The following is a 15,357-nucleotide window of genomic DNA, read 5'->3' on the forward strand; positions in this document are numbered from 1 at the left end:
CGGAGGTGATTGTTTTAGGGGAGGTGAACCAGTAAGTATGCTTACTCCATAGTCCCCTTTATGTCTTGTTTGTTTCAACTGTCTATAAGACAGACCGTTTCTGGATGCAACTGAAACTATTCAAGAGTAGATCCAATGGCTAGTATAGTTCCCTTTGCATTCCCGGGAGATATCATCAGCTGATCTAGTGATGTCAGAACATCAGATAGCACTAAAAGATCTGAAGTGATCAGCCAGTGCTTCATTTTATTGGCACATATTTTATATTTACAATAGAACCCAGTGAATGATAGTGAGGAAATGTGAGAGGAAGAAATACAGAAGATATGAAGAGCTAGTCAACATTTATGCAATTTATACTACTTATGAGGAAACATATCTGTTACATCTGTTTTATATCTTTGTGTTCCTAAATAAATACATAAACTGCACTTAAAAAAAAGATGGTTGATTCACTGTAGGGGAAGTAATTTACAAGTGTGGCAGTGTTCTTTGTTTTCCTCCTTGAGGAATGTTCTAATTCAAAGCAAAGCTGTTCACATCTGAAATAAAGGGGAAACATAAACAAGTTATAATGGTGACTTTCCATCTATTTTTAATTTACAGTATATAGTGATAAGGGACAAATCTTCAACTGGTGTGAATTGTCTATTGAAGTCAACTGAGCTTGGATTTTATTATGAACAGTTTGCATAAAATTATAGGAGCAAACATCAAACCAGATTTAGTGCAACTGAGCACAGCTCAAAGAATGCAAAGGACAATAAAATTGTTCCAATAAAGAGAAGTCAACATTTTATATAAGAGACCATTTGCTAGGATCTAATGAAGATGTGTTTTTTTGGAGGATGAGATTTACATATCGTCACTGTGTGTTTGAAAGAGCCTTGAATCATGACTGTACTGAAATCTCAGAGACAAATCCTTACCTGCTGTAAATTGTCCATTGAACTTGATTGAGCCATGACAAAAGTTCTGTCCCAAAAGTCAATGGGAATTAGGCTCATAAATCAGATAGGCGGTTTTGAAAATTTTATCTTAAATGACTTGTCCATATCCTACTAAACTGTGACATTGACTATTGCGGCCTGTTCTGTGGTCTTCTGGATGCTTACCATGTCTCTCCTCAGTCCATCCAAAACTCTGCCACCAAATCATCTTTCCCACCTGTCATTTTGATCATCCCCTAATTCATATCCATCCACCAGCTCTACTTTGCTCTACATATCAATTTCAAGGTCCTTACCCTTGCTTTCATCTCCAACCTTGTCTCCCTTTGCATTCCCCCAGTTTTTTCCATTCTGCCATTGAGATCAACCTTGATTCCCCCTTCATTTCTTTCTCCCATGCCCAGCTTTTGTAGCTTCTTTTGCCAGGCCTCCACTCCAGCCTCATTTGGGTCCCTTCTAAGAACTCGCTTCTGCCATGTCACTTGTGAAAGCATAGCCAACTACCCCCCATAACTGAAATTAATGGATACACCAAGGTGTTTCCATGTCTTACCAAGTTACTGCATAATCTAATTTTTGTACTCCTTTCCCTTCTTTCTTTCCCCTTTTTTGTCTGACTTTGGCTCTCACTCATGTCCTATCTGGTTTTTACATTGCAAGCTTTATGTAGCAGTGACAGGATCCTTTCTTTTTGCTTTGAAATTCCTAGCACATATTTGGGTGCTCAGAATGAGTTGTAATTTCCACTTGGAGTTATAACACACAGCCTGCTGCTGCCTTGGAAACTAGTGAACTGTTTGCTAGATCAAGAAATCAACAGTGATGACACACAAATACCCAAGTAACAATACAGAACCTCAGTACCTTCTACAAAAGAAGTGTGAATTGTTGTAGCAAAAACCATAGAAGATGGAGAAGGACAAAGAAGGGAAGATGGCCCTGGAGTGATGATCCTGCAGACTCTGTCAAATCCTGTAAAGTTAACAAAATCAGTCATTCTGAATACTGTTGCATCAAAGCTAGAGTTAAGGTTCATTGCCCCTTGTCGTGTCTATAGGACATAACTGGGGAGAGTGGTTCAGCTAGTTTGGAGACTCATTAGCAGATATTTGTTCACTGTCTTTAAGAGTAGCAAGGCTGCTGAGTCTTGCAGCGGCATTGAGAGGAGATATCAACAGATTAATAGATATATGAAGAGGTGACATATCCTTTTCCTATCCCCCTCCTCTAGAGCCCTTCAGTAATCATGCACTTGGTTTATGCAGTGTAGTAGTAGCTGTGTAGGTCCCAGGATATTAGAGAGATAAGGTGGGTGAGGTAATATCTTTTATTGGAACAACTTCTGTAAGATTAGGGTGACCAGATGTCCCATTTTTATAGGGACAGTCCTGTTTTTTGGGACTTTTTCTTATATAGGTGCCTATTATCCCCCGCCCCGTCCCGATTTTTCACAGTTGCTATCTGGTCACCCTATGTAAGATGATCCAATAAAAGATATTACTCACTCACCTTGACTCCCTAATGCACTTGGTTTTACTGACGACACCCTAACCATCAGCCTGTCGCGCGGGCATACTGGGTCAGACCAAAGGTCCATCTAGCCCAATATCCTGTCTTCCGACAGTGGCCAATGCCAGGGCCCCAGAGGGAATGAACAGAACAGGTAATCATCAAGTGATCCATCCCCTGTCTTCCATTCCCAGCTTCTGGCAAACAGACTAAATCCATGTTATGACAAGATAAAACTGAATCCATTCTATGCTAGATATGCAGGAGTGTCTGTGATTTTGGGTGAGTTTGATACTCTTCCATTATACAGTGGAACTAGAATTGTTGCAGTAAATATTTTCCCTGACACTTGCTTTTTCTGCATTAACTGCAAAAATAACCATATCTTCAGCATGTTTGTTATGGGTTTCAGTTTGAGTATTTGATGAATATTTTGTGGCCAGATTTATTTAATTTTACATTTTTGAATCAAGAATTTGGTAAGTGTTTTTGTAAATAAACCGCCTGTAATGAGGGCCCTCACCCCTGAAACATCTACTGGTGGCACAGTTCACTGCTGCAGTTATGTCTCTGTCTCAGTTTCCCCCATTGGGCTTTCAATAAGTCCAATGAGGCTTATGTTATTTGAACAGTGCCCCTTCACGGTTTGGGTTTAGTTAACCCAAGGGTGGAACATTTACACAAATAGGGCTCCACCCCAGCATCCTAGGTGGAGGGGGAAGAAGCTGAATTAATCTTCATCCATCTCTCCCATTTATGTCCAGATCATTGGCCAGTGGGGTCCTCTTGATCCAAACCCCTCTTCTGGAGTCAGGGTCTCTTGTCATCCAGTGGGGAAGGGTCTCCTCTTGATTCAGGGTCCCCACAGACGTGATACCATGACAACCCTTCCTTGGAGCAGCATATAATTCCTTTTTTCTGGTGCTCCTGCTGCTGTCTGGTGAAGTCTGTCCATTGGGACCAGCTTTTGCTGGAACTTGGCATTCATAGTTCCCTCCAACCTCTCCCACCTAGGAGCATTCTGCCTTGGTGTCCTTTCCCAGTGAGCTCCCTCACTAGCTCCCCCTGAGAAGCCCTCCACATGGGTGCTTTCCTCTTTCTGCCTTCAGGAATGTTCCTTTTCTCAGAAGAACGAGGAGTCCAGTGGCACATTAAAGACTAACAGATACATTTGGGAATAAGCTTTCATGGATAGAAACCCCACTTCTTCAGATGCATGGAGTGAAAATTACAGATACAAGCATAAATATATATTGGCACATTAAGAGAAGAGAGTTACCTTACAAGTGGAGAACCAGTGCTGGCAAGGCCAATTCAGTCAGGGTCAGTCAGAGAAGGCCAATTCATTCCCTTCTCTTCGTGTGCCAGTATATTTATGCCTGTATCTATAATTTTCACTCCATGAATCGGAAGAAGTGGGTTTTTTACCCACAAAAGCTTATGCCCAAATAAATCTGTTAGTCTTTAAGGTGCCACCGGACTCCTCGTTGTTTTTGTGGATACAGACTAACACGGCTACCCCTCTGATTCTTCTCAGAAGGTGTTCCTTAACTAATTAGCTGCTGGCCAGCAATTTAGGCAATCAGTTGTCCCCAGATGGATTGGGCTTGGTTCATTCTCTTTAGCAGAGCCTGTTGCGAGTAGGCTGAAGGCCTGATTGTTCTCACGGACCAGCTTCTCTGTGGCACCCCCTGTGTATAGATCTGAGTTAAATGTATAATATTAGGGTGATCTTCAAGATGGGACTGAAGGGGTCTTAAGTGATGCAAAGTCTTTATGGTGGCCCTTTGCATACAGGTGAATATCCCTCTCCTTGAATAATATGTTGATGATTTTCTTAGCATATTTTTTTAAATAAATTATCTGACCATTTTTAGAAATCTATCCACTTCATTGCAACAGCCTTTACTGCAAATAATGATTGCATCTTTGTGTTTTGAGGAATAGGAAAGAAACTAACCTACCTTTCCAAATGAAGTTTTGAATTCACTATAATCAACTGTGACGAATTCTGGAGAATAATAATCTGTGGAGTTTTCTGAAGGATCATCATCATACGTGTAATTGTCTAAATGACAAAATGGTTTTGGATGAGTCTGGTTGCATCTTGTACAAATATATTTATAATTATTGAAGGTGCCTCTCACATACCCAGAGTATCTATGTTCTATTTAAAATCACACATCAGAACAGATGAACCCCTCTCCCAGCCTACTTTGTTCTCTGTGCATGTCAAACATTTTGAACATTGGAAAACACAAGAAGTTCCCAAACAAAATTAGCTTTGTTAAGCTGGAGTTAAGGATATGAGCACATACAGGAAGACAGAAGAGTATAGAGACAGTCTTGGACTTAGATGCTGTGACATTTTCTATTAACACTTTAGACTCACAAAGTTCATCAGAAAATTCAAAACTGATATTTTTCGGTACATGTAAATATTGGTACTTAGCTGTTTATTAGCTCTTTCAGGAACAATTTAAATATAAAGTTAAATATTTTACTTAATATTTTATTTAAATATCAAGGTACAATGTTCATGTTTAACTTGAGGTCTGCACCAGTATTTATATTCATAATTGCACAGGGTAATACTTCAGAACACGCAGGGAGATACCAACAGGCCGTCCCGTAAGCGTGATATGCATGTGTTGAATGGGGCTGTGTGGTGACTGCCTTTCATACAAGCTGCTGATTTGCTCTCTGGGCAGTGTGTCCTCATAACCGAATTTCCTCGTGTCCTTAATGTATGGGTTGCTTGTTGGAGTACTTGAGCAATTGTAAGTGTTACACAACAGAGGGTTTTTCTCCTGCGATATACTGAAACTTGCATGCAACCACAGCCTTTCTGGGGTTGGAGTGTGTTTTAGGATGGGAATATAGAGGAAACAATGTAAAATAAGTCATTCAAGGGTATATGTTTTAATAGCCAAACTTTAATGTTACCCATCAGAGGGACACAATCTGCACCCGTTGCACGTGGTACACATTTGCACATTCAGAAGGTACATTTCTGTGTAAGTAGGATCTGAATGAGCTCTCCCCTGACATCTAGTGATGAACTAGGGAAAAGATCTGAGGAGAAGACTTTGCAGACATACCTCTGCCTAGAGAGAATCAAGAGAAAGACCCACATTGCCAAAGTGATCAATTTTGGCTGTTTTGGGTTAAAATTCACTTTAGTATTGAATACAGGCATAATGAAATGTTGTTATCCTTATTGTATGAGTAAAGGGCAGCAGGTCTGTACTTAGCATGCCCTGTTTGAGGGGGCTACCCTACATTTAACTTCATTCAGTAAGCAGGGCGTAGTGATGCCAAATCCAAATAAGAATTAGAGGGCATGGGGATGGGTGTTCTTACCTGGTTGTGTGGACCTGTTTAAAGGGTCCTAGAAGCCTTTTGATTCCTCTCTACTTTCCACCCAGTGTTAAGAGCCAACTAGATTCATTTTTCCTGAGTGACCACTAGAGCAGAACTCATTGTTAATTGATCTGAGGGAGATGAACCTGAGCCCTAGTATGGAGACAGTATTGCGGTGAAAAGACAGTGCAGAAGAGGCAGTCAGCAGAGAGGTTCCTCACTACCCAGTGAAATCACTAAAGAGCTAAAATCACTGAGAACTGGGCTAAATGGTGGAACCTCAGAACAGCGTTGGGGTGAAAGGCGGAGGTGATGACTGTGGCAGAAAACAGCAGCAGAGACAACCAGTGGCAGAGACTGCAAAGACACTGATGATCAGAGGAGCCAGAAAAGGGGCTACAACCTACATATGTGTGTGCCGGGCTCTCTCTTGCCGCAGAAGGGACAGGGGTTGTGGGAGTTTGTGAACCATGCCAGGTACACACCTGTGCTTACAGCTCCGTGGAGGAGCCTCCAACTAATATTTCTGGTGCGCCTTGGAACCAGAGTGGAGTACAGACTGACCCACCTGGGTTCCTCGCCCTCCTCAGGTGCAGGTGACTGCAGGTCCCACCATTCAGCATCAGGACAGGACACAAGAGTGAGGAAGTGGATGGTATGAAGCATGAGCACATACAGAGGTTCTCTGGGTGCAGTTTGGAGGTAGACTGGCTAGATATCACGCTGCCGGCTCCTGTGGCATATCAGAGTATCTGGGGAGGCTCCCGGAGGAGCTGGGTTAGGGACAGTGGTGTAATGGTAAAAAAATAATTAAAAAAAAATGCATAAACTAATTGGCATAAACTAAGGTGGTGCCGGCCGCTTCTGGGAGCGGCGTGGGGCCGGGGCAGGCAAGGAGCCTGCCTTAGCCCCACTGCGCCATGGGGCTGGCAATCCCGCTGGCCAGATTGAAAGCCCTGACGGGCCAGATCCGGCGCACGGGCCGTAGTTTGCCCTCCCGTGGGCTAAACCATAGAAGACATAGCCACAAACAGGCCATCGCAGGGCACAAGAAGAGATTAATAGGGGTTGCTAGAGGCTAAGACCACTGTAACACTGTGACCTGGCACCAGGGGTTCAACAGCAGTGAACATAGCCACTTACACTCCTTTTCAGTCATATTGTAAAATCTGTGCCTGTTCTCTGAACAGCACAGAAGCTGTGAACAATACATGTCAAAAGAAATTTGAAAACACCGAAAAATATTGTTTTTCTAAAAGAGATGCAAGAAAAAGCTTAAATTCAGGGTAGATCGTCTTGAAATGTTTATGATCTGTTTACATATTTTATACAACTTGATCAAAGTGCAGTATGTTCTCTCACCATAGAAATAAAATGTGTAGTTCCAAAGGAAAAAATTTTCATATGATTTCTGTCCTTCTCCAGCAGCATTTCCTGGTGGGACGGGGGGAAAGCAATACATTAGTGCAATACAAATACAAGTGCAATACATTTCTGGGCAGGAGGGAGGAGAGGGGGGAAGCAATACACTAGTGCAATACAATACAAGTGCAATACATTTCCTGGGGAGGAGTGGGGAAAGCAATACATTAGTGCAAAAAAACAATACAAACCTGTCTTCATATATCCTGAGAACTGAGATTCTCATAGGGTCAGACTGTGAATGCCTCACTCCCACTGGTGAACAGCTACTCACATGAATAGTGACATTGATTTATTGGGATTTCTTGTGCCAGTAATTGCTCCCTAGCGGGAGTAAGGGGGTCACAGAATGGCTCATTATTAGCTTTGAGAACCTTGGATGAAAGGCATCATATTACAAAATGACTTAGAATTGTGTGTGAGAACTCATATTTTCCTCTAAAGGTATGTATTTGGAGCTATTGATCCATGCTGGGCAATGATCACATATCCAATGCTAAAGTTTTTTGTACTCTTCTATGGGTCAGTATGTTTAACGTGGATATCAATTTCTCTATGATATGTCTATGAATGTAAAAAAATTCTCCCATTACCTTAGTGTCTAGACACCATAAACTGGATTTTGAATAATATTACTGCTTTCTCTGAAAAAAGATCGAGCCCTCTCTACTTCCTTTATCTCAAGCTTCTTAAAATGAGATTACGCTTCTGATTGGAATAAGCTTTCTAAATGCCTAGCCTTTCTGAAATTGTACAGTTTTAAAGACTCAAGAAAGGGGAAATGGCTAAATATCAGTCAATAAATTTTTTCAAAAGTCTGAGTTTAAACTCCTTTTCAGACTGTAATATTGGAAGACCGTTGGATTTTGGGGAAAGGCCCATTTGTGCAAATAGTTACTCTCATGCATAGGCATGCTCCCATGTGTAGATCCCAACTTGGCCTTTTTAATTATCAGTGTTGGGGTGTGGTTCAGTGTCTTTAATCAGTATTTTTTCTTTTCACCCCCAATGGTTGTTCATTGTTCTGTGAGAGAATTATCTATTTACCTACCAGATAAATTGATTTCTGCATGTTTGTAAAGAACTAAGGCATGAGAGTTATTGGTGTTTAGCCATGCCTCTTGTATCTGTCATGATATTCCTGCTATTTCATTTCATTGTGGTTTAGGTCTAGTGTTCTGTTACTCATTAGGCAAATGCATATGCTATCAGGACAGGAAATAGAAGAACATCACCTTGAGTTTGAGGCCCATATTGGCTTTACCTTTATTACACTATTTGGGATAAGATTATTGATAGCTTACATATTTATTACGTGATTCTGATGAGGGGTGGACTGGGATACCACATTTTGACACCATCACACTTTAGAGGGGTTTGAAATAGATGCTTGAATTTTTTCAATCAGAGTCTATAGAGCAGACTGACCTAGAAGCCCAAATCTAAATAAACCCAGTCTGTAAAGATGCTTGGAAATTGGACCCAAACTCAGATCTAGATTTCTCTGTGAGCCAACTTGTCACCCTGTGTTTCCAAAGCACCCCAGAACTTGGAAGGAAGCTTGGAATCCCCAAAACTGAACCTGCATCTGAATTGTCTAGCTTGCACCCATCTCCAATTCAAATGTAAATAAAGCCCTAAATAATTGTTCAGTCTTTAAAAATGTGCTGTCCTTTTTTGCTTTTATAGTATAGACTTTAACCTCTGCCCCTAGTTACAAATTCTTCCATGTCTTAAACTTGCTTTAGCAGCCTCTCTTCAAAAGCATTGTTCCAATCCAATCAATTCCTTTAAAAACATTATATTGGAACTATGGATATCATCTAGTATTGTTTGTGCCACATTTAAATTAAGTGTATTTGTTATTTATTAATTGGCTGTTGAAGGGTAAGGAGGGAAGTTAGAAAAGAACCTGTAATTTCCATCTGGAAATCCCCAGCAAGTGGTGATCTGACATCAGTGCTTATAACAGCTTATTTGGCATTTTCTCCATCAGAGTCAAAAGTAAATAAATTTAAAAACAGGAAGTTGAAAGTATGCAATTAAAGCTAAAGCTAAAAGAAAAAAGCAAATTACATTTAAGACCTTTTTCATTTTTGTGTGTGTATCAAATACTATTAAAAACATGCCAAAAGCGACTGAATTGTATAGGTGAAGCAAAGTTAGTTTAATATTTTGTGTTGTAGAAAAAAAACCACTGAAAATGATAAGATGTTTCGATAGTATATATCCATAAGGATCATAAAATGCCTAATGGAGCTCACCAACAGACTTTTATACAAACCTATTAATAGTTGTGCCCATCATTGAAAAGCAAAAACCTCTGGGGTGAAATGTGACAGGTGTTTAACAGCAATGCTATCAAACAGATGAGGAAGAAAAGAATGCTTTTCCTATTAGAGGCTGCTGGGAATTTAGGAAGACAGAATGTAATTATGTAAGTTGGAGTTTGGCCAGAACCCCTGGGTTAACAACAACCCCACTCTTACAAAAAGGTTTCACAAGATCTTTAGTGAATCAAGTTTACAGGACATTGGCTTTACATCTAATTTGAAAGGTGGCAGGTCCTGCAGCACAATGCCATCTGTCGTCAACATAGGGCTTTGGTACTGTGCTGATCTAAAAGGGGAACTGATGCCTCCTTACTTTCTGAAACTGCTTCTGACACTTCAGAAAATGTAGCTTGAAGGACTCCCATCAAGAATTGCTCCAGCCAGCCTGACCCTGCTTAAAATGAGCAATCTACGGGATCGTAGCACATGGCAGTTTGACGGCTGCAGTAGATTTTTCCACTTACTAAATTTCCTATCAGTTTTGAAAGGCTTTATTTCATTTCACATTCAGGTAATAGAGGAGAGTAGTGCCTCCCAAACAGCATCTATTGTGCTTCATCCTTCAGAAGCAAACCATTAGCCGGAAGGTCTTCCCCTACACCTGTGCGTCAGAGCACCCTTCTGAAGACACTGCATGTGTCTTTTGGGGCACCTAGTAAGAACACTTGCATCACGCCTGTGCTAACCCTACTCTGGTTTTAAGATCCAAATTGTCCCCCTTGCTTTTAAAATACTCCATAAAAATAATTCCAGTCCCTCTTACATACCTTGTCGCTCCCTGTTGTCCTCCTTGCTCATCTAAAAATGGTCTCCTTATTGCCTCTCCTCACGATGGTGCAAGAGCCACCTTCTCCGGATCATAAGAATTTCTGCATCTCTTCCTCAGCCACCCTACATCTTGCTTCAGATACTCACTGAAAACTCTCATCTTCCTTTCTTGTGCCTCTTCATGTCTGTCTCCGCTATTATTTAACTATATTACATGCAGCTATTCTGTAAAGTATTTTAGGATACAATTTTACATGGAAAGGATGGTATAATATAAAACTGTACCCTGTAAGCTTTACTTCTATTGCACTTTACTCAGGTGGTTTTTGATCCCTCTCTTTCACTTATTTATTCACTGTTCCCTCTCTTCTTCATTTGTTATGCTAATCACATGGCCAAATCAAAATAAGAGTCCAAACAAATGATTATTAACTGCTGAAGAAGCAACTTTCCTTTATAAGCACATGGTAGGTACAATTTCTTGATCAGTACAATTAACAGCATCACTTAATTAACTGCAATCCACAGAAAAGTTAAAGTAAAATATTTACCCAGTAAAGTCTGGAAAACAAAGGCTGCTGTTAGTAAAAAGCCCATTCTGTCACAGCTGGTTCAGCCCACTGCCTGCTTCTTAGCCTTGTCCTATTTTGTAATTTTTTGAGGAACCAATGCAGTTGCTTGGTGTATAAAAGGAAATGACACTGCTCTAAGGGTTGGAACAAATGACTCCCTCATGGTTTATGAGAAAAGGCAGGACAGTTTTGCCAAACATTTCCCCCCCCCCCCCAGAGGATTGCCTATATATACCGTACACAGTACCACAAACTGAGCTGCAGCTCTTCGTGTTAAAATGCGTTAAACTACAAGTGGAAACAGAGGGAAAATCCAATGAATAGTGCCGGGAAAGGCACTGCTGGAAGTTTTTAATTTTGGGAGAAGGTTTCCTACTGAAGACAGGCATTGATTGCCAACTTCCTGACCTTTAACAACAATGCCAACTTTGTTTGCCAAGAGACAATTGTTAAAGGTCAGGAAGTCAGCTAGCAAAAGTGAAAAAGTGATGAAAAGAACAGTAATTTTAAACAAGAAAGAAGATGTGAAAAGTCTTCTTTAGGAGATGTTTTACTTTCAGAACGTTTGAGAGAAGGCAACCACAAGGGGAAGAAACCGGAGAAAATACCCCTTCTACAACTCTGGGAACCACTTATTCATAATAAGACAAAGTCCACTTTTATGCATCCGATGAAGTGAGCTGTAGCTCACGAAAGCTTATGCTCAAATAAATTGGTTAGTCTCTAAGGTGCCACAAGTACTCCTTTTCTTTTTGCGAATACAGACTAACATGGCTGCTACTCTGAAAAAGGTAACTTACAGTTTAGTAAGCAGTCCTACAACAGATTCTCCAACGTCTACATTTCTTGATCTTCACCAGTGACCTTGACTTTTTCCTTCAAATACATTTTTAAGCATGTTGGGATATGTAGGGGTTAAGCATATACCTGGGAAACTGCTGGTATGCAAACATGGTTTTAGGGAGTAGAGGCATGGACAAGCACCGCTTCTGCACTTGGTAGACAAAGTACAGGCACCTTTCTGTGCTTGATAGATAACATGCTACCCCTTTCCCTTCCCTTCTGCTTGTTAAGGATTGATAAGCGCTGCAGCTGCATAAGAAATGTGGGGGAAATGTGTGTAAAGCAGTGTTATCTCCCCCTGCCTTCTTTTCCCAGCTACATAAACAATCTCGGAGTCATGGCCCCTTCCTCCCTTCTCTGCAAACTGCTGATTAAGGGAATTCCTGGCTGCAATTATTGCAAAGAAATATATCTTCAAGGTAGAAATGTCTGTAGAATATGCTTAATGCTGTAAACAGTAAACAGGGGCGGGGATAATTATATTCAGTATATAGTCATTAATATTCATTGTGTGGGCGTTCATATTACTCAATAAGAGTTTTGGGGGTGTTGTAGTAAATGTAGGTATTTACATATTAACTTAGATAAAAAGAGTGTGCTGTAACTAATTCAGTGCTTACTCGACAATTGGGTCGAGGGGAACAAGTACCACAATAAAGAAGCCCGTCTACTCCATCCGCCTCTGGGTAAGCCTGCTCATTCTCTAACAAAGCACACCCTGGAGAAACAAGTATGAATGCAGTCCCTGCCACAAAGAGCATAAATTTTATGCCACATAAGAAGTCAGAGGCACAAACAGACAAAAAAGGGGGTGGAAGGAGAGAGAAAGGACAAGGGGTTTGTGGATGAGTTCATGAGATTGCCGAGGTCTGTCAGGTGTGGACCTGTCTCCAGAGATGTGTTCCAACTTCTGGGTTTTGTTTTTGGTTTCTCACATTTCCTGTTCCCTCATGAGAAATGGAAATGAATTGTGAGGAGTGGTCTGACCAAGGCGAAGGAGATAAGAGAAACAGCTGTGCAGAGGTCATTCCATGCATAGGAGGCTGCAGGGAAGAAGGCTCTGAGATGTGCATAAGAGAGGACAAAATGAGTATTGAGGCTGGTGGAGTAAGAGGGCGGGTGTCAGTATTTCCTCTAATTTTGTTATGTGCACCAATATGAAGGTGATGTGTGCCATGGCAGGTCCATGCTGGGAGAGAGGCATCTCTCCCCGCCACAGCTCTGAACCCCTGCACAGGGCTTAATAGGCAGCTGCACGGCCAGGCAGCTTAGAGGGAATTTAGGTGTGTGTGTGGATGTAGAATGAGGAATGCAAAAAGAAACAATGTCAGAGATGTCAGAAGGGTGCTGCGTGATGTTTTTCTCCTCCTTTTGCTGTTGCCATCAGTTAAGGGCTGGGGCTAGAAAAGCTAGACTTTTAAACTAATAATTACCATATGCATAGAACCTTGCACAATCCAAATGGATCCCAAAGCATTCTACAAACTTCAGCTCAGACACAGTTCACACAGGCATAACTTCATCCGCCATTAGTGTAGAATGATAGCAGTTTAACAGTCTGCCACAACATGAAACTACTGTTAAGGAGAGGACGTGAATACTCACTGAACCATAAATCAATAAAATAATCAGAAGCAAAAAAACTCCCCCTACCCCTAGCAGAGTTTTGACCCTGTAAAGGGAGAAGTGCCAGTAACTCCAGGAAGACCACTTGGGAATTTGCTATCGCTGTTGATTTTTATGTGGAAGATGCTTAGGTGGTACAGTGATGGATGGCAGTTTAAAAATCTGATATAGATAGAATGGGATCCTGCTATATGCAGTTGAACTGTAAAGGGAGGGGTGATCTAGGTAGGCGGAACTCAATGTTTCCTTATTGGAATTAGGCCAGCATAACAAGGTTAACACACCATGTTTTGCAAGGAATTCTATGGTATCCTTAAGGACCACAAGGGGCTCAGGACCTTAATTTTACATGTCTAAAAGAGAGTACCTCCAGCAGCACAGTGCCTCCTTACAAGTCTGAATCAGGGAAGAGTGTCACGTACTGAGTCAGCAGGGCTACTTCTTCCATCAATCTGTGTTTTCCTTGGAGGTCCTCCATTCAAGTATCCTGCTTTGCTTGCGACCTCTGAGAGAATTACAGCATGTGGCTGCAGATTTAATATGTTACTTCTGGTTTCATTTTAAAAGACTTCTGGAATTCAAACCCGCTTTTTAAGGTCAGGCTTGACAAAGCCCTGGCTGGGATGATTTAATTGGGGATTGGTCCTGCTTTGAGCAGGGGGTTGGACTAGATGACCTCCTGAGGTCCCTTCCAACCCTGATATTCTATGATTCTATGATTCTGTTTCCTTGGGTTTAGTTTCTTGGCTTTGTGTAGGGCTTGTCTAAAACTATGGGCGCTATAGTAGCACAGCTCCACAGTGCTGTAGCTATGCCACTGTAGAGCTTTGTGACGTTCCCCTGGTGTTATCCGGACTGGTGATCTGCTAGGTCACTCCAGTCCTTGACTCTGGGAGTCAGCCTTACCCTGCTCTGCTGTGAGAACCCCCACTCCTGGGCACAGCCTCTGGCATGTAAGCTGCTCCTTGGTTCATTTAACCGAATGACACTGGCCAATATCTCCGGTCCCAGACACAGCCCTAGGAATCTTCATCTTACAGTGTCCAGTTATGCCCGCTGGACGCTGCAAGCTTATATGAATTCATCAATTTAACAAAGAAATTGGTATGTACCAGGCTTTGTTATCCCAAGGCAAGACTGACACGCTTCAAACCAAACGCACTGCTTCAGGTAGAATAAACAAACAGATTTATTAACTACAAAGATAGATTTTAAATGATTGTAAGTAATAGGCAAAAAGATTTGGTCAAATGAAATAAAAACAAAATGCAGTCTAAGCTGATCTTAACACTTTTGGTGCCCTTACAAACTTATATGCTTCTCACCACAGGCTGGTTGGTGGCCCTTCAGCCAGGTTCTCCCATTTGATCAGCGCTTCAGTCGCTTGGTGGTGATATCTGTAGATGTAGGTGGAAAAGAGAGGAAGAGCATGGCAAACGTCTTTCCCTTTTATCATATTCTTTCTTCCCTTTTGACTTTGCCCCCCCCCCCACTTCAGAGTCAGGTGAGCATTACCTCATCATAGTTCCAAACTGTTCTTTCTCATTTAAAATTGTTGTTCTTTTCATAACTTTAAAACTTTTTAAACAAGAAAGAAGATGCAAAAAGTCTTCTTTAGGAGACTAAAGGATCTAGGTCTTCTCCATCTCTGATCCCTGCAATTCCTTTTCAGAATCTGCCGTGGATTTTCTCCATTGATGGTTTTCACTGTAGATTTTATTTTGTGAGTGTTTCTTGAGCTACGTGCCAGAGAGAGAAACAGTAAAGAGATCCTCTGTCAGGAACTGACTGTACTAGGCTTCATTGTATAATGAGGAAGTTGCATGTTTTGTCTCAGTATTTAGCTAGAGCAGAAGACACCTGCTAGGTGGGGAAATAGTCTTTTCCAGGAATAGAAGCAAGCCAAAAAATTCACTCAATCTGAGAATGAAGTTTATACCATTTTCATCCCAGTCAGACAAATTCGTTAGG

General features: G+C 41.3%; 1 protein-coding gene across 4 annotated transcripts; it reads right to left on the minus strand.

Moving 5' to 3' along the window:
• Nucleotides 1–340: 340 nt before the first annotated feature.
• On the minus strand, nucleotides 341–11,865 carry LOC144279722 (uncharacterized). Of its 4 annotated transcripts, none has more exons than XR_013348690.1 (6): nucleotides 11,718–11,865; nucleotides 7,185–7,256; nucleotides 6,391–6,595; nucleotides 4,424–4,527; nucleotides 1,815–1,922; nucleotides 341–542 (listed from the first exon to the last, which is right to left on the minus strand). XR_013348690.1 is itself a non-coding variant. In XM_077841330.1 (5 exons), the coding sequence occupies exons 1-4, from the start codon at nucleotides 10,940–10,942 to the stop codon at nucleotides 1,818–1,820; spliced, it is 327 nt and encodes a 108-aa protein (XP_077697456.1). In that variant the 5' UTR covers nucleotides 10,943–11,001; the 3' UTR covers nucleotides 341–542; nucleotides 1,815–1,817. The 4 variants fall into 4 exon arrangements, 1 of the variants encoding a protein (XP_077697456.1); XR_013348691.1 differs by lacking the exon at nucleotides 11,718–11,865 and adding an exon at nucleotides 10,897–11,001; XR_013348689.1 differs by lacking the exon at nucleotides 6,391–6,595.
• Between the last annotated feature and the right edge of the window lie 3,492 nt (nucleotides 11,866–15,357).

This window comes from Eretmochelys imbricata, chromosome 24, assembly GCF_965152235.1.
Source record: "Eretmochelys imbricata isolate rEreImb1 chromosome 24, rEreImb1.hap1, whole genome shotgun sequence".
Taxonomy (NCBI): Eukaryota; Metazoa; Chordata; order Testudines; family Cheloniidae; genus Eretmochelys; species Eretmochelys imbricata.

Excerpts from the sequence above, each read along its gene's own strand:
- LOC144279722 (XM_077841330.1), bottom strand. The coding sequence starts at position 10,942 with ATGGGCTTTTTACTAACAGCAGCCTTTGTTTTCCAGACTTTACTGG. Across the intron at positions 7,257-10,896 it reads TGTTTTCCAGACTTTACTGG|GAAATGCTGCTGGAGAAGGA; the intron begins GTAAATATTTTA and ends CCGTCCCACCAG. Across the intron at positions 4,528-7,184 it reads CTACACATTTTATTTCTATG|ACAATTACACGTATGATGAT; the intron begins GTGAGAGAACAT and ends TTTGTCATTTAG.